This window comes from Protopterus annectens, chromosome 6.part0 (assembly GCF_019279795.1).
Source record: "Protopterus annectens isolate FY-2018-M chromosome 6.part0, PAN1.0, whole genome shotgun sequence".
Classification (NCBI taxonomy): Eukaryota; Metazoa; Chordata; order Ceratodontiformes; family Protopteridae; genus Protopterus; species Protopterus annectens.
Genome location: NC_056737.1, coordinates 308653017 through 308680101, shown reverse-complemented (window position 1 = coordinate 308680101; position 27085 = coordinate 308653017). Strand labels below are relative to the sequence as shown.

Sequence of the window (27085 nt, the reverse complement as noted above, 5' to 3'; positions counted from 1 at the left end):
GCAAAGGTGTTGGTACACGAGTAGTTTTCCCAGTTAATGGCAGGGTAGTTGAAATCACCCAGTATTAGGGTGTTTGGTTGTATCTTAATATTTCCCAGTATGTTTAGAAGAGTGTTGTGAGAATCTTGGGGCATGGTGGGGGATCTGTAGCAAGCTACAATTTGGACTGCAGTATTACCTAGTGCTAGTTGCACCTGGATAATTTCAGAAGCATTGTGTTAGGCAACTAGCCTGGTGGTGTGAATACCCTTGGTGAATATGGACACTCCTCCACCTTTAGTGTTTCGGTCCTGGTTTGGTGGACGAAAGTGTGGTAAGAATTGTAGCCTGGTATTGCAGGGGTGCTCTCTGGAGCCTTGAACTAGGTCTCAGTTACTGCACAAACATCAATGTTCTCCATTTTTAAGAGTGCCTCGAGAGAGGGTTCTAATAAATGTAGAGATAAGCCTTTGTATATGTGTTGCATGATTTTTTTGAGGCTGCTTATAGGTAACTTCATAACGGACTAGTACAGTTAATAAAATATAACTGTGCTAACTTATAAACATGTACTTGTGGAAAATGCAAGGAGATTTCTTCAGTGGAGACTAAAAACTACCTCCAATGCTTGGGGTTACTTACTGAAATGTGTGTGTCCTACACAGAAGTGAAGAACCAACAAGGGCTGCCAAACCACAACATGCCCTACCCTTCCTCCACATACTTGAGCATGTTCAGGAGGTAGGACATAAAAACAATATACATACAAGCCATCCCTGATGGCTACCATAATGATGGCCCATCCTGAATGAACCTTACCCCAGCAAAGGAGAATGAATGAAGTGACTGGCCAAGAGTGGGTTGATGGTAAGCAGGCAGTAGGGGCCAAGAGGGGGGAGTACTGGGAAGTGGAAGGGACATCAGCAGATGTATGGAAGGGACATCAGCAGATAGACAGAAAAAAAATAGATCTGCAATCGTGAGACTCCACACACATCTACTGACCTCACAAGACCCAGACAGTTCCAATAGTAGTAGGAGCAACGGGTCTTATAAAAAAGAATTTACAATCATATTTAGATACGTTACCAATCCATGTAACCCCGTACGAATTGCAGGAGTCATCATTACTGGGCACACTGCGGGTGCTGTGAAGAGCATGTCTGGCTGACATCAAAGAGTGAAACAATGCTAATTTCATGAACTTTAATCGTACTTTGACTTAGGAATGGGGTCCAGTACCATCATTGTATTAGAAACTCAAAATACTTGGAGAAATTAACAGCAGCAGTGTTTCTATGTGACTATGGCACAAACAGAAGGCATCAGTGCAAGTGAACAGAACACATCCATTCACTTACACTGATAAAACACATCAGCAAGCACAGCACTTTGCAGCATTCAACAAAATGTTCGACAGAATGCTGCAAAATTACTTTCAACTAAAGCAGGATTGATAAAATCATGCAACACATATACGAAGGCTTATCTTTACGTTTACTATAACTTTAGTCAGTGAAGGAGTTTCATATAACAATTTCTGCATACAGCTCTGTCTGATAATACTGCCAGATTAAAAGAAATAAAGAAATGAAGTTATGCAAACCCATAATACTTCTTGCTGTAGAACTATCTGGTTATTAGCATTACGAGTATCCCCATACGCAGGGCAACAAAAAAATACATGACAGAAACTTACCCTATACACTGGCTTAGTATTGTTGTTCCCTATACCAATTCGTACATAGCAGCCTGTAACAGTCCTTGCGAAAAAAGGCATGTGACACCACCGTTCTAATTTATGTCGAGACAGTCTGATCCGGTTCAGTTCTTCAGGCAATGTAACTGGCTGTGACTTGGGAGGAACATCTTCTTTTCCACTTTGAAGGACAAAAAGCAAAAGAAAGTGTTACCAAAAAAGTGTCACAAATACAAATGCTTGTTTTTGTCAAATTTCAGGGCAGCCAGCACTGAAAAATGTGTGCGCTGTTTGCCAGCTCTGTTGGTGTAGGGGGATAAAGGCTGGCCCTCTGACTCAAATGACAAAATTTCAGTTAGCAATTCAAACACTGGAGGAGTTTATCCAGGGTTAAACAAAGGAAATGATGAGGCAAAGTTAGCTCATTTCTCTGTGAGGGTGAGATGGGAGTGCAAATCTAGAGTGTGAGCTCTGGGAAGGAAGAATCCCCTATGGTGACTACAAATTACTGGAGAGGCTTGTTTATGTGGTAGACCTTTTAAAGAAACACTTGCAAAAGCAGGAGTTTCCAATGATAGGTACCTACTGCATGCTGTGCCAAGGAGACACTGTGATGGTGTGCAATAGGAGTGGGTAGGTTATAAAGATAAAACATCACTCTCCAGTGATTGACGACATCAGGATCAATCCTGCCTCTCTGCACAATGGAGAAACAAAACTGTGCCTCCAGAGAAACAAATGGGCCACATGAGCAAAGTACAGTAAAAAACTTGACAGTAAACAAGTAACAGCAGTCTAATAGCAAAATGACAATTTTAACTTTTTCAATTATGGTACATCTGCTTCCTGTCAGATTAAAATAAAAAAAAAAAAAAAAGAAGTTAGGTCTTACCATAACATTCCTTCTGTTTTGTCAATCTTCATCTATTCTTGACTGATGGGTTACGGTTCCGATCCTCGGAAATGATCCGGCCGTAACTTACCTCTCTCAACATCCAAAAAATTCTCAAGCTAGTAGTCTACCCACAACGATCCTCTCTGCATTACTTCAGATAGAGTATGCAAAATTATACAATGGAAAAAACTAATTACAAATAAGGAAGCCATGTCCAAGGAAAACCCTAACATAAGACCAGGGCAACAGTCACAACACCAAGAATCCACAGGAGGGGGAAAGGAGGGTGGAAAGCCAAGAATAGATAAAGATTGACAACACAAATGGAACGTTATGGTAAAACACAACTTCTTTATCTGATGATGTTAATTTTCATCTATACTTGACTGATGGAACACAGTCCCCAGCTACTTTAGAACCTGGGTGGCCCTATGGAAGGATATTCCTGAGAACCATAGAACCCCAAAGGCTCTGCTCTTCCCCGGGAGACCAGACCCAATTTGTAATGAGTAATAAAGGTATGTGGAGTAGTCCAATTTGCTGCTACGCATATTTCACCCATGGAAGCTTTAGAATGGAAGACAGCTGAAGTAGCCATAGATCTAGTGGAATGTGCCTTCACTGGTACTGGAAATTTAGGTTCTTTTTATTATAAATGAAGGAAATACAATCTCTCAACCATTTTGACAAGGTAACGTTCGAGACAGATTTCCCTAAGGTTGCGCCAGAAAAGGAGACAAATAGTTGTTCTGACCTCCTAATGTCTTTAGTTCTGTTAAGAGAGCAACATAAGTGTCTGTGAACATCTAACAAGCGTAAGCAATATTCGCCTTTATTAGAAACATTTGGAAAGAAGACAGGTAAATCTATAGTCTGATTAATGTTGAAATCTGAGACCACCTTTGGAAGAAAAGATGGATTCGTCCTGAGTGTAATTCTATCCTTATGGAAAATTAAGTAAAGGGGTTCTGAACACAAAGCTTGCAATTCAGAAACTCATCTCACAGAGCTGATAGCTATAAGTAGAAGAGTTTTCAAAGAGATGGCTTCAAGTCACAATCACCTGCTGGTTCAAAGGGGAGAAGCCACTAGTGATTGCAAAACAATAGCTAGGTCCCAAGGTGGTACAGGGTCCTTAAAAGGGGTCTTTAAGTGGATAGTTCCCCTGAGAAAGACCTTAAAAAGTCTGTGAGAGATTAAAGGCACATCTCCAAAGCCATTATGGTAGCTATAGATGGCTGCTAGAATGACTAACAGTAGAAGCAAAAGCTCCTCTACTGAAAAGAATGGCCAAAAACTCAAACTTTTTCCACTGGGGCTGAAAAGAGGTTGAGGCCATTATCGCAAGCCCAGACTGAAAACCAAGTCCATTTACTGAGGTAGAGATTCCTGTTGGGTGGTTTATGGGATGCTAGCAACATTTTTCATATTGGGGATGGAATATCATTATGCTTGGCGACTAATGGAATTGGAGGAACCAAGCAGTTAGCTTGAGACTTTGAAGACTGGGATGCACCAGTCCCTGAGTGTGAGAAAAAAGGTCCGGAACTGGGACCAGAATCCATAGATGGTGAACCAGATGAGGCCATAGGAAGGGAAACCAAATTTGTCGAGGCCAGAAAGGTGCAATGGGGATTTCTCTGCTTCTCAACCTGGCTGCTTTCTTGAGGAAAAGAGGGATCAAAGGAAAGGGGGGGGAGGCATATAGAAGACCCAGGGGCCAATCGAGAAGAGCATCTCTCGGGGACTCCCCCTGAGGGGAGATGAGGGCAAAATAGCTTCTGCTTTTGTTGTTTTGGGGTGATGCAAAAGGGTCTCTGCAAGGCTAGCCCCATTGAAAGATCTTCTTTGCTACCTTGGGATTGAGAGACTACTTGTGAGGCAGTATAATGCATCTGCTTAGTTTGTCAGCTATCATGTTTGAACTCCCCGGGATGTGCGTTGCTATCAAAAAGCAGTTGGAGGCAATAGCCTACTACCACACTCAGAGGGCTTCTTGACACAGGGGATAGGATTTGGTTCTCCCCTGCTTGTTATGTACCAGACTAGGAACACATTGTCTGACTGAACTGCAACTGTTCCCTAAGGTAGGACAGACTGAAATGCTTGCAATGCTAGTAGCACCACCCTCAGCTCCAGAATGCTGATATGCAGACTGGCCTTTATCAGGGACCAAGTGCCTCGGACTGTTTTTCCCAGATAATGCCCCTCCCACCCCATCTGGGAGGCATCCGTGGTCACTATGGCTTTGGGTTGAGAAAGGACAAAGGGCACCCCAAAAGGATTTGATTGGATTCCATCCACCAACATAGGTTTTTGCAGCGAGTTGTAATGAGTATGGGGTGGTTCAATGGAAGATTGGTTAGTACGGACCACTGATTCACAAGAAGCCACTGCAGAAATCTCATGTGAAATCTCGCCAGCGGGACAAGAGTGATTGCCACTGCCATGGACCCTAACGCTTGAAGCACTAGCTGGGCTGGTACTTTGAGTCCTGAAGGAAATGAACTTGAGATCTTGCTTTCTGTAGCTAGTGGGGTGGCACTGAAGCTATGCAACAGTGTGTGCTGAGAGGAGCTCCAATGAATTCCATATCCTGAGTGGGGGTCAGTTGAGACTTTGTAAGGCTGACCATGATTCCTAGAGCTGTAGGAATAATTGTAGGGTGAATTCTGTTGCTTGAAGCAGTAGATGCCTGGCGGGAGCAGTGATGAGCCAGTTGTCCAGTAACAGAAACACTCGGAATCCGTGCAGTCTCAAGTGAGCTGTTACTGCTGCCATACATTTGGTGAACACCCTGGGGGCTGTGGTAAGACCAAAGGGCAGCACCCTGACCCGATAGTGACTGGCCCCTAGCTGGAAGCAGAAGAACCATCTTGAGTGTTTGTCCATTTTTATATGGCAATATACATTCTGATGGTCTAAAGAGCACATCCAATCATTTTCCTCTAGAAAGGGAAGTACTGACTGAACCGTGACCATCTGGAATTTGGACATTTTAAAATGCTCCAGAATTGGTCTCCAGTCCCCTGTCTTTTTTGGCAATAAAAAGAACCTTCAGTAAAATCTGGATGCTATGTGGTCTGGTGGGACATTTTGGATTACTTTTTTTTTTTTTTTTTTGGCAGTTTTGGTATTTCCAAGGCTGCTTGGTCCCTCTGACTTAGTGGAACATCAGGGAGCCTTGTTCGAGTTCTCGGGTAAAGAGTGAAAGGGATAAGGTAACCTCTGGAAATAATTCTTTGCACCCAGGCGTCTGTGGCTATTTGTCACTAGGCTGTTGGGTGCAAAGAAAATCTCCCCCTGACTGCCTCCAGAGGTAGACAATCGAGCCTCCTTTCAGGAGCATTGATAACTTTGGCCAGAGAAGGAAAAGGACCCCCTGGAACCCTGGTTCTGTGGGCAACCTCTGCCTCTGAGACAGCATCTTCCAATCAGAGTCCCCCCTCTGGTCCGAGGGGAGTCTGCACCACGTGTCCTGAAAAGGCCTCTGGGACTTCTTGAACCACATCTTCCCACTCCTCTCGATTCCTGGAATAGGCTCGTTGGGGAACAGAAAAACATATGCCCACAGCAGACAGGGTCTTTCCATCCTTCTCACACCTGGATAAAGTTTCTTTAACTTTGGGGCCGAACGAAGATAATCCGTCAAAAGAAGCACAGACAAAGGAAGACTTGAATAGCTCCGCAAACTCATACATGCACATCCAAGCATGTCGTTGAACTGCAACACCTGAATCTGCAGACCTGGTCTCCCCTTCAGCTGTATGCGAAATTTGCTTCATGGACGAATTTGAGATGGACTCCAGGGTAGCTAACTGGGATGCCACTTTTTCTTGGTCCCCCTCAGTTACTACTACTGCTAGAGTTATCAGACAGCTCCTTGACCAGATCCCACTGGAGCCTAGTAAAATGTGCCAAAAAGTTCAAAGACCTAATGGTAAAGGTCGATGATGCATAAACCCCACTTCCCAAATCCGTCCATTGCCCTTGACTCCTGATTAGGGGATGGATAGTGCAACTTTCCTCTTGCCAGCTCCTTTTTAGGGGCAGCTGCTACTACCATGGCATCTACTGCTGATCCTTTCGCCCAGTGCTGCTGGTCCTCAGGGGGTGGAAAGTATCTTATCTGGTCTCTGGGGAATCAGTTCCATCAAATCAGGGACCTTCCAAGCCCACTGAACAATCAATTGAATAAGATAGTCAGTGGAAGGAGTCACCCAGGAAGTAAATGGGTGAGCTCCAAAGGCTTGCAAGTACACAGACTCTTCAGAGGAAGGGTCTTTGGACTTCATTACCCCTCCATTTTAGGATCTCCAAAATGTCTCCAAAGACAACGTCTTTCAGGGGTGACCAGGGGGGAACCCTCCTCATCAAAATGTGTCCTCTGAGATGGACTCTTCAGAGGAGTCCAGGTGCTTCCTCTTACACAATTTCTTCCCAGGGACCTCTTCAGTGGGAATATCTATAGAGGACTCGGAAGGGGGGGGGGGTGACCCTTGGTCAATATACGTCTTGCATCCTTGGAGCTCGCTGCCCAAGTATGGAGGTCGGTGGTAGCTCTGGGTAAACAGGGGTCAAGGGGTAAGACTCCGGTAACACAGGAGCCACCTGGGAAGAAGCAGTGATCAAGGTTCTCTCCATACCTTGAAAAGGCAGGCCCCCCTGAGGAGGCATGGGAGTCTGTAACAGAGACAGACAAACTCAAAATGGGGGTCACACCCTGCCCAGAGAGACCCACCTGCAGAGCCGGAGTTGAGGAAGAACCTGCAGCCGTTGCAGTCCGAAGTGGTAAGGTTGGCTCCAAATAAAAAACAGGAATAGACTCAAACCCTTCGGACTCGACGGCAGAGGCCTAATAAGGGAGTTATCGGCACAGAGACCAGAGGAGTCTGTGTGTGGATTGAGCCAAAAGCTCTAAAACCTGTGAACAGGTCAGAGGAGTATATGTGTGGAGACTGGGAGAGAATTCCCCTGTCCCAGGAAGGGGAGGGGGGCTGAGAAGATGGAGGAAGATCTCTAAGCTGTCACAGGCTGATCCACTAACCTCACTATATCAACTTCTGAAAGACTCCGGGTGGAGTGAACGGATAACCTCGAGGGGGATTCAGGTCTCTCTATGAAGGGGCAAGGGAGCTGACCCAGAAAGGGGTTGACTGATGGAGAGTATACAGTCCTGAGTGTAAAGAAAGATTCGGTCTTTGGCACCAGGGCAGAAGGTAAGAGATGTCAGTACCGATGTGGTAACTAAAATAGTTGGTGCTGAAATAGCAGTCATTGCTGGAGTTGGTGTAGTGGTCGGTGTTGATAACACCTAAGTAGAGTTTGGTGCCGAGGACTCAGTGCGTTCCGAAATCTTTGGAACCTTAGATTTTGGTTCCGAAGAGGAACCAGTAGAAGGGTGTTTATGTTTTTTAGATGTCGGTGCCGATGGAGACATCGGCACCAAACAAGTAGATTTTGCGCTAGAGGCCTGAGGATGCTGTTCCGCCTCGGAAAAGGCTTCTTCAAAAGGGTCCTTAAGAAGTCCTTTAAGGATTAATTTATGCCTAAGCTCCACAAGGGCTCTATTACTGAAGCCCTGGCTGATGGAGCATTCTACATCAAGATGAGAAACACCCAAGCAATATACACATTTTTCATGACTGTCCAAATTTGGCATTTTTCTGCTGCAGTCTAAACATTGTTTAAATCTAGTGGTTAACTGACTTATCTGACACTAAGGCTAAAATGAGCAAGCACACAATCACTCAGATTAGAAAGGAGAAACCTACCGACGATGGTAGGAGAGATTACCAACAGTTATACGAGAAGGAACAGAGAGGGAACTACCAATTATGGTAGGCAAGAAGTACCCAAGGGTACAGGTTAAGAAAAGAACACTCAAATGAAGAAAAAAGGGGTAGAGAAGGATTAAATACCTCTAAGTAAATTAAGTGAGACAGATAGAAAAATGGTTAGAAAAATGTAATAAGCTGAAAAATTTACTTAGCTGAGACAGAGAGAGAAAGACGATTGGCTGATGCACTTTTTCTGTAAGAGCGACAAACGAGATCTGGGGTAATGCTGAGATGGACATTGTGGGTAGACTACTAGCTCAAGAGTTTTTAGGCTAACATGAGCTATATAATGGCCGGATCAGTTCTGAGATCAGAACCGCAACCCATCAGTCAAGAATAGATGAAGATTGACAACAACATCAGATTTGTTTTTACTCCTGCCTCCAGATATCACCACACTGGAGCAACAAACTGGCCAAATAAATCACATATCAAAAGGGAAAAAGCATAGGCAAAAGCTTGAGGAAGGCCAAGAATAGACATCAATAATGAAATATTAAACTACTCTCAAACACTTCTAAACAAGGTAGATTTGTTTCCTGTTTGCCAAAAAAGACACCACTTTCCTTTACAACTAGCTCCTATAACTCAGGAACTGGCTTTGTAATATTTTCAAATTACCACTACAAACAAAGTACAGTTCTGTACACTTATACATGTAGAGTGAGACTCGTCTGTGGCAGTAACAACATGGAATTTCTCTGCTGTGGAAGCTCCTGGCTGACCCAAACACCAGAGATATTTTCCTCCTCCTCCAAGGCCACTGGCCGCCCTCTCCCTGATATCAGGGCTAATGGGTATAAGAATAGATGGTAAGTGCTATGTTTTCAAGGTCCTTCTTGCAAGCCACCTCCCACAAAATGGAGCCCCACACACTCAGCCACAGGCCAGGAGCAAAAGATACACAATCTGCCTCCAGAGGGCCATTGTACAAGAGGGACCTGAATCATGCACTAGTGGGAAGGAAAGCCTGATGGGGAGAACAGGGAGCCCACTCCAACCCTTGGTGAAATGGATGAAAAGGTAGTTGGGAAAGGAAACTGCAACAGTAAAGACACCCAAACATCTACATTGATAAGTAGACATAAATGTACTATGTTCATCATATTTCAGTACTGCAATAACAGCAATATGTGAGAGCTCCCAAAGCAATAGAGAGGAGTGGTGGAGACAGGTTAAGCTGAAGTCAGAAGGCCCTGCAAAACAGCAGAGGCAAATCCAGCTCTGATCCAGGAAAAATGTAATGCTTGTTGAAGATAAATAGATGACCAGGTGGCAACTTTCCTTGGTGGATAACACCCAAGAAAAGCAGCAGCAGTAGCTGCTGTGGCCCTAGTGGAATGTGTTCTGATGTTGAACAGGGACCCGTTTACCACAGTGTGAGCAGCAGAAATCAATACAGTTAGAAACAGACTTGAAAATGTCTTGTTTAGTGACAGGTCTTCCCATTCTGTCACTAGCAAATGCTACAAAAAATGTTCCATTTTCCTTGTGTTCTTGGGATTTTCCAGGTCATAGAGTTGTCTATGAACATCCAAGGAATGGAGGATATGCTCAGATTTGTTTTGAGAATTAGGGAGGTGTACCGACTGGTTCAAAGCGACTTCTGTGACTACCTTAGACATAAAAGGGGGGGGGGGGGGTTGTCTTGAGATAGACTGACAGGGTGGAAAATTGAGAATGGTTCAATGCACATTTGGGCTCACAACTCAGAGACCTGCCTGCCTGAGGTTAAAGCGACCAGAAAGGCAGTCTTCCAGGAAAGAAACTTGATATCAATGGAGGCTGCTGATTTAAAGGGTGACAGGGTAAGCTTCTTCAAAGCAAAGCTTTTCTGTGGGTAGGAGGTAAAGGATGCCCTTCATAAAATTGATTCAAAAGTGGGTTAAGAAAATAAGGGTGTTGTTTGGGGATGCTGGTATACACAGAAAAGACAATGATCTTGATTGATGAATAACAAAGGCCTAAGCTCAGCTAAGTAGTCAAGCACTATAAACGGTTTGTTGAGAACAGCAGCTGACCTTTGGAAGTAGCACTAGACTGTAAAGCTATTCCATTTTGATGCACTTGGTTTTCTGACTTATTTTTGAAAGGCCAGGACCTCCACATTAAAAAGATTGCCTCTGAGGGGAAAAGGATTTAATCATCCATGCTGTCACCCTCAAAATACTCAAGACAGGGCATATGACAGTTTGCCTATTCTGAAAACAACCAAAGATCATGCCTACTCAGGCTGTGGAGAATGAGAAAATCAATGTTTCTTTGGCCAGAAGGATGCTACGAAGACCACCTTTGGTCCTTCCTCCCTGATCTTTAGTAGTAAACTGGGGATGAGAGGTATGGGAAGCAAAGAATACAGAAATAAACCCATACAGTGAAAGGCAGTGTCCATCCTCCAGGCCATGTGGTCTTTGGTTCTTTTGCAATACTTCTGTAATTGCTATATTTCTCCTGTGGCAAAAATGTCCACTTCTGCCACAACCCATTTCTGCGTTAGTTTTGACAAAATGTCCGTTTAACCTCCACTCAAAGGGGTCCGTCTCTGACCCGCTCAGGTGGATTGCTAGATGGTTGATCTTACCTGGCAGGTACTGGACCATCACATGTAAACCCATGGACTAGCCACTTTCCAGAATTGCATGACTAAGTGACACAGGGCAAGAGTGGCTGGCTCCCTGATTACGTACTACCATCACTGTGGTGTTATCTGTCTTTATTAAGAGACCCTCTGGTTTCCAGAGTTCTTTGGGTGTCATCATGCCTTTAAGGACTGCTCACATCTTTTTTTGGTTTATGACTTCAGAAAAATTTGGTCCCACTTTTTCCTGAACTAGGGGACCAGTGGAATGTGCATCCCAAGCCAGGTCTGAGGTATCTATGGTTAAGAATTATTTTTCTGGCCAGATTTGAAAGGGTACATTATTTGTTCATAAAGCAAACTTTGATCTACCACACTAATTCCTTTTTTAGGCAAAGGAGCTGTATCTGCTCATCTGCAGATCCGACATGGGAATCATTAAAATGCATGAAAACCATGCATTCCAAAGCTCTCAGGATTCCCCTAACTGAAATAAAGTTGAGACTCCAAAGGGAATGGAATTAAGAAGGTGACTTTTCATCCGTCAGGAAGGCCATTTGTTTTTCTGTAACTAGAAGTGCTCCTAATAGCTTGTGAGTGGGAGTCATGTATAACTTCTTTATATTGAGAGTGAAAACCAAATTTAAGAAAACAGTATGGTGACATGAAGGAATGACTGAAGTTCCTTGAGAGATTTGGCCTGAATCAGACAATCGTCCAGAGAGGAGTAAATGTGAATATACTATTTGCCCTGCAGAAAGCAATTAATGGGGCCAAACACAGTGAAAACTCTGGGTGCAGTATAAGAACTGTCTGGCTTCCTGAGAGCAGGTGGTTGGGAGTCAGGCTGCAGTGAAGATTCAAGTATGATGTCATCCGACATCTCTAGTACTGGTGGAATATCGAGGTTTGTGCTCAGGGAGTTTTAAAAAAATCTCTAACCCTTTTCTTTGACAGAGTAGTCTTGAGCTTCCCAACTGAAGAACTCCCTCATCTGATGGAATGTCACCCCATAGATGAAGTCCCCAAGTAGTGAAGCTGAGACAAGATTTTCATCAGACTCTGAATTCATATATGAAGCAGTGGAGATTTGGTAAACATATGTTTGATTAGCCTCAGATCACAGGAATCATGGACCCCTGGGGAGAAGGTCCCACTTTCGTTTTCCAGGAGAAGATCCTGTAGCAGGCATTCTGCTAGGGCTACGCTGTTTGGACTCAGCGTAGGACTCAACTTGTATGTCATCCTCAGACAGCTCGACTAGATTCTGCTGATAGGCCTAGTGAAAGTGAGATCCAGAAAGCCTAGCCTGAGACGAGCTGAATGTAGCCTTTGCCTTGAGCCTGGGTGTGGTGTCAGACGTACTTGGGCCAAGCAGCAAGCAGGCATCCTCAGTAATCTCTAACCTGAGGGATTCCACCTTCCCCCTTAGAAAATGTGGTGTTGGCATTGGAATCAAAGACCTGCTGATTATAAAATTGACAAGTATTTAAAGAAAAATGTTACTAATGAACTTAATGACCAACAAATCTCTCTCTGCTGAATAAGCCTATTATCCTAACAGAAGTTAAAAAAAAACAGGAAAATGGTAACGCTCTAGGGTTAGATGTAATTATATAGATTGCTTCCGTTAAATGTCTGAAAATTACTGAGTGACACTTTTCAGGGTAATTTAGACTGACAAAATAATTCCTCTCAGAAATTTTCTTAACAAGAAAAGGATAGTAGGTTAGTTTCCTCACATAAACATATTTCATTATTTAATACAAGACAATAAAATATTTACTTCCATCTTTGCTACAAGATTAAGAGATGCAACAGATAAATGAAATAATAAATATCAAATAGTATTAATAGTCAATAGATTAATGTATGAAAATTTATAAAAAGAGTATTAACTATCTTAGATTTAGCAGAAGGAATGAACAAAAAAATGGCCCCAATTAGCTTAGATATCAATAGAGCTTAGGATTCTGTAGACTGGAACTACTTGTTTAAAATTTAGAAATATTTGCATTTCCAGAACAATTTACTGGAATATGAAAAAAACCTGTACAGAGACTCTAAAGCATATGTTAAAATTGGATCTTAAATTTCTCAACGATTCACTTTAAAGAAATGCACAAAGCAAGAGTGTCCCTTGTCCCCTCTACTACATTAGTTATCAAACCCTTAGCCAACAGTAGATAAAAGAATGAAAAAAATGGTGGCTTCTCCATTAAAAAGGATTGTCGATCTAAAATACAACTTTTTACACATATTTTACTAATTATAGGAGATGTAAATTATTCAATCAAAAAAACAGAAGAAGAAATTGAAAAGTTTCAAGAAGTATCACTGCTGAAATTTAATACTAAAACTGAAAATACAGTATGAAATCAATTACTGGATAGTAAGTTTAAAGATAATTATAAATATAACTGTGAAAGAAAAGAACTACAATATTTAGAAAAAAAAATCTATCGAGGCGAGTAAGATTAATAATTTTGAAAAAAATAACCGAAGTGGTATTGCTTATTAAAAAGAAGGAAAGATTTTTTTTTTTAATGTTCAAAGACAGATCAGTACTTATTAAAATGACTACATTACCCAAGATTATATACATATTGCATTCAATAGCTTAACACCCGACAAAAAAAAAAAACGCTTCTAAAGAAAACAGAAAAAATGTTAATCTCATTCTTAAGGCATCCTAAAAAACTCAAGAACTATTTATACAATCATACAACATTATGTAAGCATGATAGTATTAGTTTCCCAGATCAAACGAGGTTACTAGGCTAATGGCCCTGGGGCCCTTAGAAGTCTAGCCAAGAGGTTATCCTCAAAAAGAAACCTCAGTCAGCACCTGTCACCCCTGTCAATGAGAGACACAAGTGGAACTCCTGAGCCAAATGTGTGGTTTATCAACCAATCATCAAGGTTGCGCTTGAAGAGGGTCAGCAATGTACTCTGGTTGACATGTATGGGAAGTCTATTCCAGGGACGGGGCAGCCTCTGGGAGACAAACCTGTCTCTCCAGCAGGTTTTGCTGACGTTGCATATTAGATTCAGGCCTTTCGAGTGGGTAATGCACGAGGAGTTAAGACTTACTGATATGGAGCATCTCTAGTAGGGCTGGGTGGGAGATTGCCTTGCAGGCGAGAGACTGAGCAATCTGTATGACACAGAGTAGAGTGAGAGTGATTTCAGCCTGTCCACAGTTGGAGGCCATGGATTCTCTTTATGAGGTATTTCTGTGACCTTTCTATGTTTGGAGATGTACATACCAAACAGGGCATTACACTCAATTACTGGTCTAATGAGGGAGGATTTTTTTCTGGGTCTAATCCCTTTACTTATGAGATGAACAAAGTAAAAGTCTTTTCTGACCATTGCCGCTATATGATGGTCAAATGGGAGATTGTTATCAACCTGAGTAACCAGTGGGATTGCCGTTGATCTGGTAATCAATAGGGGCCATGTTTTTGCTGAATGGTATGACGATACATTTTTTTTTTTTTGCATTTATCTTAAGGCCATGAATTTGGCACCAGTCATTACTTGCTGTGAGACCCTCCTGCAGTATGTTATCATTTGGGTAGTGAATGACAGCACCCAACTTACAGTCAACTGCAAACTTGGTCAGCCACAGGCCTTTTGTCTTTGCCTGGACCTCTGATAAGTAGATGCCAAACAGTAGGGGTCCCAGTACAGATCCCTGGGGAACGCCACTAGTGACAGGTCTGCTTTCGGAGACACCTATTTTGACCTTGAGGGTCCTGTTGGTGAGCAGTTAGCCACTCATGTGATGAAATAGGGGTTTATGCCAAATTGTGTTAGCTTTTTGATGATGCCCAAATGGGAGACTGTGTCAAAGGCCTTGAGCACAAACTTATTCTAATGCTGCAAATTGTGACTCTCTTACAATCTGGATAAACTCAACTTACACCAGTCAATGGAAAAGCATTCAAGGGCAGATTTTACTAAATTCTTATAAAAGTTTATCAAATACGATAAATTAGAAACATGTAACGATCCTTTCATCTGGTTCATAAAATTTACCTTAGAAGGAAATTCATTTAAATCTTCAGACTCTGATATATGAAATCAATTCTTAAAACAGTAAAGAAATATGTTTTTAAAACTCCATTATCAAAACGGAACATTTTGTGCTTTACCATTACACACACCTCTAGATTTAAAGAAACTCAGAAAAACATAAAAATGAATTTACTAAAAAGGAATGGAGTAATATTTCGATCAGATTGCTTTGAAAAAGGAAAAGCTAAGTTGACGGAATATTTCATGAAAGACTAAGTTGAATAAATCTGTTAACCAATTACTATTACTTATCAACAAGAAATTAAATTAATTTGTAGATAATATGAGTGAAGAGGAGCAGAACAGTATTACCCATTATATGAATGGTATCAGAATGGTACCACTGAAGGTAAAGTGACTTACAAAAGAAGCTTGTCCAAGTTATACAAGTTAATTATAAACAATTATAAGTTTAATGCAAAATTCTGTAACTTTTTAAATACTAGTGGATTTAGTGACTCAATAAATGGCAAACATAAAACGTTACTTAAATCAGTTAGTCAAACTTCACGTTTATACTGGAAAGGTATCACATGGTAATATATACAGAGATTTTATAGGAAGTAACAAATATTCTACATTTAATAAAATGACTTATTCAGTCTGCTGGAGACGTAGTAAAGATGTAAAAGCTGAATGGACACACATTTATGGATTGTAAAAAAGCACATGTATACAGAAAAGTATTTTTTAAGGGCTTATGATAATTGTTCTTTAACTAGATCAATAATACTAATGAATGTTCCACTTCCCTTATTTGTAAAAGCCAAAAAAAGGCTCTGGAGTCCCCTGGCAGTAGCTAGAAAAATTAAAAAAAACTTAAATCGAAATCAGTTTCTGTAAGAATTTTTAAATTAATAGCAATACTATGTAAAACTGAAAAAGAAGTGATTAGAATAAGATCTATAAATCACACTAAGGATAGCCTTGAAATGTTACTACTGAAATACCAAGACTCCGTGTATTAACTGTATAAGCTTTGCTTGATGACTCAATGTATTCCGAACATTGTATTACAGTAACCGATGTTGAATTTCTTCCTATCTGTGCATATACTGTAAATATGTTAAATTAATAAAAATTTTCTTTAAAAAAAAAAAAAAAAAAAGCCAAGAGCTGCAAATGGCCCTGGACCCAAAGATAAGTCCTTCAACCTGTGCAGATGTGGGGACTGTTGCCATATTGGACTCCTAAAACAGCTTCAGAAGAGGCCTCAGCCATGTATTTGGTCAGAGAGCTGCAAAGGCATTGTGCCTCCTTCGAATATCATGAGTCTGGGTGGACTAACAGACAATAAATGACAGTCATCCACTACACTAAAGTTTGGGATACTTCTCCATTCACTGATAAGGGTCAAAATCAGCGTGACCGGTCTTCACTACACTGTTAGAATGTCACTGATGCTCCCTCTCCGTATCTAAAAACTCATCTAAAGACGCAGACCTATAATTAATAGTACAGCCATTAAAATGAACTCAATGGGAGCAGTTTGGAATGTTATGCTCTGGGCCCAGGCAAAAGACAGAGTATGAAAGTCGCAATGTGGAATTCGCATTCCACTCTCAATACTTGCTCTGTGATCATCTAACATGCTTATACAATGGAAAAAATAGTAAATGCTTCCCCACTAGGACACTCAGCTTTTCAAGTTCTCAGATATGGACTGACCAATATACCATACAAACTGGAAGCTTCCGGCTCCAATGGAAAGAAAGAAAGTACAGTTGTGCACACTTACCATAAATGTAGATGTTAGAGTGCATTCACTGTTGTAGTCATTACATTTGGGTTATCTGCTTGCAGGTAGCCCTCAGTCGGCCTGATTAACAAAGTCTTGGGTCCTGCATCGGTTGCTGTCCCTTCTTCCATAACATCAGGTCGTCAGGGGTATAAAACATGCAGCCAATGCCATTACATCAGTTTTTCTTGCCCCAGATGTCAGGTGTCCCCTAATGGGAAGCAATTAAATATAAAAGCACAAAGATAAACCTCCAACAAAAAAAACAAATACACCAAAAAGGCTTTTAAGCATAGTGAAGGAAAGTAAAGGTATAGCCAAAAGAAGTAAGGGGGATGTATGGAGGGTAACCAGGACTGCAACAGTGAATACACTCAAACATCTACATTTATGGTAAGTGTACACAAAGTACAGTTTTGTACCTACCATAAATGTAGATGTCCGATAGGTATGCATCTGCAGTCCTAACATATGGGTTGTCCTGCCTCAGGCAGCCCTTCGGTCGGCCGGATTCCAAAGTCTGGGTCTGGCCTCGGCTGATGTCGCACTCCACCCGACGTCATAGCTGTTGTGGTATAAAGGCATCAGCCGACGCCATTTTCCCCAGTGTTTCTTGCCCCAGATGCCAGGTGCCCTCTAGGAAGGCTAAATTTGGATAAATGCAAATAATTCCAAACAGTAGAGAGCAAAAAATATAAATATATATACATATGTACAAAAACAAATACACCATAATAATTTCCCCCAGCTAGCTAAAAGAGGGGTAGGTACCCTAGGAATACCACAGAGGGGAAGGAGGGTGGGTAATCCTGACTGCAGATGCATACCTATCGGACATCTACATTTATGGTAGGTACAAAACTGTACTATGTCCTTCAAGGATGCATCTGCAGTCCTAACATATGGGTAGAATACCATAGCCAAACTGGGGGAGGAGACACTAAGATAAAGATGGTGTAGTCAAGATCCCTTGCAACACAGCAGTTGCAAAACCTGCTTGGGATCTGGAGTATAAAGGAAGGTTATAATGCTTGGCAAATGTATGCACGGAGCTCCAAGTAGCAGCTTCTAAAATGTCTTTGGTAGCCACTCCTCGTAGGAAAGCTGTAGTGGTGGCTGTAGCTCTTGTGGAATGAGGTCTGATATTTTCAGGAGTTGTCTTTCCATGAAAAGAGTAGCAAAATCGTATGCAATTTCCTATCCATTTTGAGATTGTCTGTTTTGAAATTGCTTTTCCTTGCATTCCTGTTGCATATGCTACCAGAAGTTGGTCAGTTTTTCTGTTGGTCTTAGTTCTGTCCAGGTAGTAGCGTAACTGTCTGTGAACATCCAAGGTATGTAGCAGTCTTTCCCCCCTGTTCTGTGGGTTGGGGAAGAATGTAGGTAAATGAATTGCTTGGTTCAATGATACTCTGGAGACCACTTTTGGCATAAAAGTAGGTGGCATAAAGGTAGGGTTGGTTCTCAGAGACACTCTATCCTGATGGAAGATAAGGAAGGGCTGTACTGCCATTAATGCCTGTAATTCAGATACCCTTCTTGCTGAAGTAATTGCTAGCAGGAAAGCAGTTTTCCAAGACAAGAACTGTAAATCTGCTGTTGCTGCCGGTTCAAAGGGGGGGAAGTGTTAGCTTTTCCAGCACAAAGTTGAGATCCCATGTAGGCAAAGGTGGTTTCCTTGGAGGCTTTACGTTTTTGATTCCTCTCAAGAACTGTCTGAGTAGAGGATGAGAGAAGACAGGAGGATCCATGTTGTATTCTGCTGAGATTGCTGATGCATGAATCTTAATGGAGGAGTAGGACAGGCCATTGTGGCACAGTTCTGCTAAGTATTCCAGGATGTGTGCTATGTTTACCAATGAGACATTTTCCCCCTTTGCTGCACTCCACATGAGGTATCTTTTCCATTTGGCTGAATAAGTTTTCCTTGTGGAGGGTCTGCGAGCCTCCAGGATAATGTCCTTAACCCTCTGAGATAAATCTGGGTTATTTTGTCTTATGCAATATTCCAAGCCGCTAGCTGCAGTGTTTTCAAGTTTGGATGTAGGATCTTGTAGTTGTTCTGTGTTAGGAGTAAGGGACATAGAGATAGAGGCCATGCGTGTGTCCGAGACATGCTTCTCAGTAGCGGGCACCAATGTTGCCTCGGCCAGTCTGGAGCTATCAGGATTACCCTTGGCTGATCCTCTTTGATCTTCAGTAGGACTTTGTACATCAAAGGAAGAGGTGGGAATGCATATGCTGTCGGGTTTTTCCAGCTGAAGGAAAGGGAGTCCACCCTCCAAGCAAGTGGGTGGTATGCCCTTGTGCAGAATTTCTTCAATTGGTGGTTGTATGGGGAGGCGAACAGGTCTATCTCTGGTAGTCCCCATTTCTTTGTTATGGTTTTGAAGATATCTGGATGCAGCATCCATTCGTGAGCATCCGTGGTAGTCCTGCTTAAGGTGTCTGCTAGTGAATTTTCTTTTCCTGGTACAAATCTGGCCTGAAGTTGAATGTTGAGATTCAGGGCCACATTCCACAGGTCCATTGCCATCCGGCATAGAGGATACGAGTGTGTACCTCCCCGTTTGTTGATGTACCACATGACTGTGGTATTGTCCGTCCTTATCAGCAAGTGACCTTGTTGAAGGAATGGTCGGAATGCCTGGATTGCATGTTTCACTGCCAGCATCTCCTTTATATTTATGTGTAGATTCAGCTGGTCTTGGGTCCATAGGCCTTGTATGCACTTGTCCACCATGTGTGCCCCCCAGCCTAGGTCTGAGGCGTCCGTGGTGATGGTCTGGATTGGATGAGGTTTGTGGAAAGGCAGTCCTCTGTTCAACCGACAGGCCTGAGCCCACCACTGGAATTCTTGCTTCAGGCATGGAATTATTGGAATCTGGGCTTCTAGACTGTGCTTGTGTTGAGACCATACATTCCTTAGGTACCATTGCAACTTTCTCATATGCAGTCTGGCATGTGGAAACAATATTATGCAGGATGCCATGTAACCCAGGGCTTGCAGGACTTTCCTTGCAGTAAGCTGAGTTTGTGTTGTTAATGTCATGAAATATACTGGTAGTTGCTTTTGTTTTTCTTCTGTGAGAAAAGCCATCTGAGTTGATGTATCCAGTTCTGCACCCAAGAATGTTATCCTTTGGGATGGTACTAGTCTTGATTTTTGCATGTTGACCGTGTATCCCAAGGCTTGCAACAATTGTATGACCTTTTCCAAATCTTTTGTTAATTTTGCCTTGTCCGCTTGTATTAGGCAGTCGTCCAGGTATGGGTAAATTTGAATTCCCTGAAGCCTGCAATGAGCAATTACTGATGCCAGGCATTTCATGAATACTCTGGGCGCAGTAGATAAGCCAAAGGGCAATGCTGAGAATTGATAATGCTCTGATCCTGCAAGAAATCTGAGGTGTCTTCAGCAATCTGGTCTTATAGGGACGTGCAGGTATGCCTCCTTGAGATCTAGAGTCACCAGCCAAGACTCCTTGCCCAGCATGGGAAGAAGTTGCTGGAGGGTCAGCATTTTGAATTTTAGAACAATGAGGTATGTGTTCAGAGCGGACAAGTCGAGAATAGGTCTCCATTGATTTTCTTTTCTTGGTACAAGGAAAAGCCTGGAGTAAAATCCTTGGCCTTGTTCCATAGGCGGAACCTTTTCTATAGCTCTCATCCTTAATAAGTTGTTGATTTGTCTTAGAGCGTCTGTTTTTTGGCTTGGTGGTAGGTTTGGCATTCCTCTCTTTTTTGGTAGAGTGTGGAAGTGAAACCTGTAGCCTTTGTCTATTGTTTGTAAAGTCCATTTGTCTCCTGTAATGTAATGCCAGTTGTGGGAGAATAAAGCTAGTTTTCCGCCCAAGGGTGCTTCCAGTTGTTCCCTGGTAGGCGGAATCAGAGCCAAGTCATTGTGTCTGTCCAGTGGAAGTGGTTGTAGTTGAATCTGTGGCAGTACTTCTCTGATTGGTAGGTTGCCACTGACATCCCCTGTAAGCACCCCTGGATTGACCTCTGCCTCTTGGGTGTCTATTTCTGCCTCTCTGTGCTCTAGAGGTGTCTGGAAAGGACCAATTCTTCGAAGGCCAATTTCTGCTAAACCTCGGAGGTTGTACCTGTAAGAACTCCTTGACTGTTTTGACAGATTTAGCTTTTTCCTCCACCTTCTTTAGAACCTCCTGTGCAGGGGAGCCAAACAAACTTTGTTTCTCCATAGGGGCATCTAGGAGTTTTGACTTAACATGGTCTGGTAAGGATTGTTCTTTTAACCAAGCATGCCTTCGAATCACTGTTCCAGTCATAGCTGATCTAAAGGAAGCCTCCAGTGCATCATAGCCACATTTTAAGAAATGGTTACTGACCTGCTGAGAGTTATGTACCAATTCCTGAAGGGACTTGTGGTCTATAGGTTCAGGGGAGGACAGTTTTTTTTTTAGCTGGTCTAATAAAAATTCCTGGTACTGAATCATGTGGAATTGACAGTTTAAGGCCCTGGCCGAAAGAGTAGCAGAAGTATAAACCTTTTTACCCCATCTCTCTAATGCTCTAGATTCCCTTTCAGAGGGGAGAGGATTTTTGGCAGAGGTAGCTGCCACAGCCTTAGGGCCCTGTGAAATGGTTTCAGGATCTGCCACAGGAGCCTTATACAAATGGTAGTGTGTGTCCGGGACCCTGTAATATCTGTCAGGCTTGGCAGGGGCCGGAGGAAGAGAATCAGGGGCAGTACAGGCATCATTATATGCATCATCAACAACTGTTAGTACTGGAGGAATGGCTAAAGGCCTATGCTGTGGTAAGTGTAAGAAAGTCCTTAGCCTTTTCCTTGAATCTGAAAAATCCTGGCCCTGCCATTGAAAGTGTTCCCTCATAGCGTGTAAGGTTTCCCCAAAAGAAAATTCTTCAGGAGGAGAAGCAGAAGGAATGGAATCTTCTGCATCAGAATCCTCATAAGGAGAATATGGGCCTTCCTGTGGGTCTGAGATATCTGAGTCATCCGAGGAATTATCTGTGGAAACAGGTTCTGGGGGTTCAGTCCTAGGCCTCTTCTCTGGAGGGGGTTGAGAGGCCCTGTCTGGGTGAGGATGGGATCCCCTGATCAAAGAAATGAGATCCTCATCCACACTGAGCATTTGAGAACTAGAGGTAGGCCTGTGTGAGGGAATTTTAGCAGGTAAGGCCTTAGAAGATTTAGCTGCTTTAGTCCTGGCAAAGGCCTTGACAGACATGGATGCAGGGGGTCTAGCAGCCCCACGTGCAGGGGTAGATATGTCTAAAGGAATAGTATCTGACAAATCCTGGGTGCATGCTTCCGTAGGAACAATTTCTGAAGCCGATTCAACCATGCTCTGTGAAGCCTCGGCTACCGGAGGCCTGTTTTCAGCCGAAGGAAGAACCGAGGACTAGGTTTCAGCCGAAACCGAGACACTCGCGGTTGGCCTAACCGTGGTTTCAGCCGAAACCGCGGACCGCGAGTGTTGGTCCTTTTCCTTGCGTTTTTTAACTAATTGTGCTGTCGGAGTCTCCGTCGGCATTTTGTAAGCAAAAGCGGGACCAAAATCTCCTCTGCAAACTCCGACCGACGTCTAAGCGTCCGTCGGTTGAAAGAAGCACAGGCTAAACAAGCTGATACGTCGTGGTCCGGGCCTAAACAAGGAAGGCAGTAAGAGTGGAAATCCTTATGAGGTATTTGTTTCCCACAAGTTAAACAATTATTTACTTTGTCTGACATCGGCTGAGGCAAGAAAGAGTCCCCAACGGGGTACTTAGCTTTTTAGAAGTCTTCGGTAGTAGAAATCTCTGGATCTGACCGACCGGCACTTGCGAACAGCTTCTGCTTCGGGCACCGCGCAGCAAGAAAGACTGAGGAAAATGGCGTCGGCTGATGCCTTTATACCACAACAGCTATGACGTCGGGTGGAGTGCGACATCAGCCGAGGCCAGACCCAGACTTTGGAATCCAGCTGACCGAAGGGCTGCCTGAGGCAGGACAACCCATATGTTAGGACTGCAGATGCATCCTTGAAGGACATCTGGACTATGCTCTTCATGTTTCACTGTTGCAGTCATTATATTTGGGTAGTTTCCTAAAGCTATGGTTGGGAGGAGGAATTTATATAGCATTAGAGTCAGCTATAAGGCCCTGCAAGACTACAGTGGCAAAGTCAGCTCTGGATTTAGAGAAAATTGGCAAATGATAATGCTTGGTGAAAGTATGTACAGAACTCCAGGTAGAAGCTTCCAGGATGTCCCTGGTAGGGACGCCTCTGAGAAAGGCTGTAGAGGTAGATGCAGCCCTAGTGGAGTGAGGCCTGATCCCTTGGGGGATAAGTTTTCCATGGTGCTTATAGCAGAAATGAATACAATGGCTTATCCATTTAGAAATGGATGGCTTTGAAATAGACTTCCCCTCTGCCCCTGCAGCAAATACCACCAACAGTTGTTCAGATTTCCTTTGAGGTTTAGTCCTGTCCCAGTAGAATCTAAGTTGTCTGTGCACATCTAAGGAATGCAGTATCTGTTCCCCTTTAATCTGTGGATTGGGAAAGAAGGTTGGCAAATGAATGGACTGATTAAGAGCCACACTGGATACCACCTTGGGCATGAAGGATGGATTGGTTCTGAGGGACACCCTGTCCGCATGAAAGATGATGAAAGGCTCCACTGCCATAAGGGCCTGTAATTCAGATACCCTTCTAGCTGAAGTGATTGCCAAAAGGAAAGCTGTTTCCCAAGAATGAAATTTTAAGTCTGCAATAGCAGCTGGCTCGAGAGGAGATACAGCGAGTTTCTCCAAGACAAAGTTAAGGTCCCAGGCTGGAGTTGGAGCTCTCCTGAGTGATCTCAAATTTTTGGCCCCTCTGAGGAACTGCTTGAGCAATGGATGAGAGAAGAGGAGCGGTTCTGTGTTATAATGAGCTGAAATGGCCGGGGCGTGGATTTTAATGGAGGAAAAAGACAGGCCCTTGTGAAGTATCTCAGTTAAGTACTGTAAAATCTGAGGTAAATTGGACGCTGCTGTGCTCATCCCTTGAGATTGGTTCTAGGCATAGAATCTTTTCCATTTTTCACCATAAGATTTTCTAGTACTAGGCCTCCTTGCCTCTAAAATGATATCCATCGCAGGTTTGCTGTGGGATGGTAAAGGAGAGATTAAGTAATTAGCCAGGCTGCAAAGTTCAGTGTTAGAAGCTGAGGATGCAGAATCTGGTTCTCCCGCTGAGACAGCAGGGAAGGAGTCTGAGGCAGGTGCCATGGAGATAACTGTGACACACTGCACAGGAGGGGGTACCAGTGTTGGCGCGGCCAGTCTGGAGCAATCAAAATCATCCTTGGTTTGTCCTGTTTGATTTTTAGTAGTACTTTGGAGAGCAGAGGCAGAGGGGGGAAGGCATAGACTGATGGGTTTTTCCAGCTGAAGGACAGAGCATCCACTTTCCAGGCTTGTTTGTGGGAAGTCCTTGTGCAAAATTTGTCCAATTGGTAGTTCTGGGGAGAGGCAAACAGGTCTATATCTGGGCTCCACAATTTGCTTGTCAACATGTTGAAAATCCGTGGTCCCAGTTTCCAATCGTGTGGGTCCATGAGGTTTCTGCTTAGTCTGTCTGCCAGTGTATTTAATACTCCTGGCAGGAATTGATCTTGTAGGTACACTTGGTAGCTCAAGGCTGTGTTCCACAATGCCATGGCTAGTCTGCAGAGGGGGTAAGAATGTGTACCCCCCTGCTTGTTTATGCACCACATAGTGGTGTTGTCAGTCTTTACCATTAGTTGTCCTGGAAGAATGTGGTCCTTGAAGGCTGTCAGAGCATTCTGTACAGCTAACATTTCTTCTTGACTGATATGCAGGTGCATTTGACTTGGGTTCCATTTGCCCTGAATGCACTTCCCTTCCAGGTGAGCCCCCCATGCATAGTCTGATGCATCTGTTGTTAGGGTTTGGGTGGCAGGGGGTGGTGTGAAAGGTAGTCCCCCTTGTTTTGGTGGCAGGCCTCTGCCCACCAAAGGAACTAGGCGTAGGCAAGCTATGATAGGAATCATTGTTTCCAGGTCTTGAGAATGTTGACATCATAGACTTTTTAGATACCACTGTCGTTTCCACATATGCAGTCTTACATATGGAATTAGAAGAATGCAGGAGGCCATGAACCCCAAGGCGTGCAGTATTTGTCTTGCAGATAGCGGGGTTTTTGTGGCCACTTATTTGAAGTAGTTTGTCAAATGAATTTGTTTCTCTGGCGTGAGGCAAGCCATATGGGAAGCTGTATTCAAGCTTGCTCCCAGGAATATCATTTGTTGACAGGGTACCAGGTGTGATTTCTTTTCGTTTATGGTGTACGCCAAACAAGTTAGAACCCTTTGTACAAAGACCAAATGATTCAAAAGTATGTCCTGGCTTTCTGCCTGAATTAGACAATCGTCCAGGAATGGGTATATTTGAATATTTCTTTGCCTGCAAAATGCAATAACTGGATCTAGGCACTTTGTGAATACCCTGGGCGCAGTAGATAAGCCAAAGGGCAGTGCAGAGAACTGATGGTGCGTTCAGCCTGCTTTGAAGCGTAGGTATCTTCTGCAGGATTCCCTGATTGGGATGTGCAGGTATGCTTCTTTTAAATCTAGTGTTGCCAACCAGGCATCTTAGCCTAGCATAGGAAGTAACTGAAGAGTCAGCATCTTGAATTTTGGAATCTCCGAAAAGGTGTTTAGAGTAGACAGGTCCAGGATAGGACGCCATGAATTGACTTTTCTGGGTAACAGGAAAAGTCTTGAGTAGAAACCTTGTCCCTTTTCCTCTTCTGGTACCAGTTGACTAGCCCCCCATGCTTAAAAGAGAAAGTACTTGTTTTTGGGCTTCTGCCCACTGATTTAGGGGTAGATCCGGCCACCCGCTTGGTGTTGGCAACGTGTGAAGTGAAACCGGTATCCCTGGGACACTATATTTAAAACCAATTTGTCATGGGTAATGAGTTCCCAATTTTTTGCATGAAGAGCAATCTTTCCCCCCAAAAGGTCAGTCAGCTGATAAGTGCTTGGAAATTTTAAAAGGAAGTCATTGAGACAATTTACCAAAGGGAGGAGTCTTATTATTCCCAGATGAGGAAGTGGAGGCCCCCCACTGCTTAGTTCTGTGTGTCCCCTGGGACTGAAACCTAGAGTTTTTTGCTGTGTCTGGGTTTGGCTTGAGAAGACCTGGAAGGGGCTGGAAAGGACCAATTCTTAGAGGGCCAGTGCCTACTAAATCTAGGAGGCTGAACTTGTAAAAAATCTTAACACTTTGCATAGATTTAGCTTTATCTTCCATCTTTTTAAGAACTTCCTCAGCCTTGTTGCCAAACAAGCAGCCCTTATTTAAAGGAGCATCCAACAATTTAGCTTTAACGATCAGGCAGAGATTGCGCCTTGAGCCAAGCATGCCTTCTGAGCACAGACCCAGTAAACAGCAGCCCTGCAAGACACCTCTAATGAATCAAAACCACATTGCAAAGTATGTTTTCCAACTTGTTCAGCAGAATGCATTAAATCATGTAATTCTTTATTTTCCACACAGTCAGGAATCAACATAATTTTCTGTTTAAGCAGTCCAATAACATGTTGCTGATACTTTAACATGTGAAACTGGCAGTTTAAAGCCCTAATAGCCAAGGTTGCAGAAGTGTAAACCTTCTTAACCCATCTATCCAGAGCCCTGGAGTCTCTATCAGAAAGGGTAGGATTTTTAGCAGTAGAAGCCTTAATGCTCTTGGGCCCCTGTGAAATTGTCTCTGGATCTGCAATAGGATTTTTAAAAAGGAACTTGTGGGACTCAGGGACCCTGTAGTATCTGTCAGGTTTTCTGGGAGCAGGAGGCAGGGAATCAGGGGCCAAACCAGATTCCAAGAAAGCATCATCAACAATGTCTAGTACAGGAGGAATAGCTAAAGGCCTATGCTGAGGTAGGAGAAGGAAATCCATAAGCCTCTTTTTTTTAATCAGAAAAATCCTGGCTTTCCCAGTGGAAATGCTCCCTTAGAGTATGTAAGGTTTCCACAAAAGAAAAATCCTCAGGAAGGGAAGCACAGGGAATGGAGTCCTCTGCATCAGAATCTTCATAAGTAGAAAAGGGCAAATTCAGATGATCAGAAGAATCAGAAAAAAAAGAATCCTCATAATCAACTTCCATCCTAGGCCTCTTAGAAGGGGGGGGGGGGTTGGCTACCCCTGATTAGAGTTATTAGATCTTCAGCCATTCTTATCATTTGCTTTTTAGGCATAGAGGCCAGAGCATGTGGATCAAGATTTAGGC

At 43.1% G+C, this 27085-nt stretch overlaps 1 protein-coding gene across 1 annotated transcript in view; it reads right to left on the bottom strand.

The window, feature by feature from the left end:
* Window positions 1-27085, bottom strand: part of RTF1 (RTF1 homolog, Paf1/RNA polymerase II complex component) — a 2150039-nt gene that overhangs the window by 1680510 nt on the left and 442444 nt on the right. Inside the window, exon 8 of the mRNA XM_044074060.1 lies at window positions 1679-1859. Within this exon, the coding sequence (XP_043929995.1) occupies window positions 1679-1859 (181 nt within the window). The remainder of the gene's footprint in view (window positions 1-1678; window positions 1860-27085) is intronic.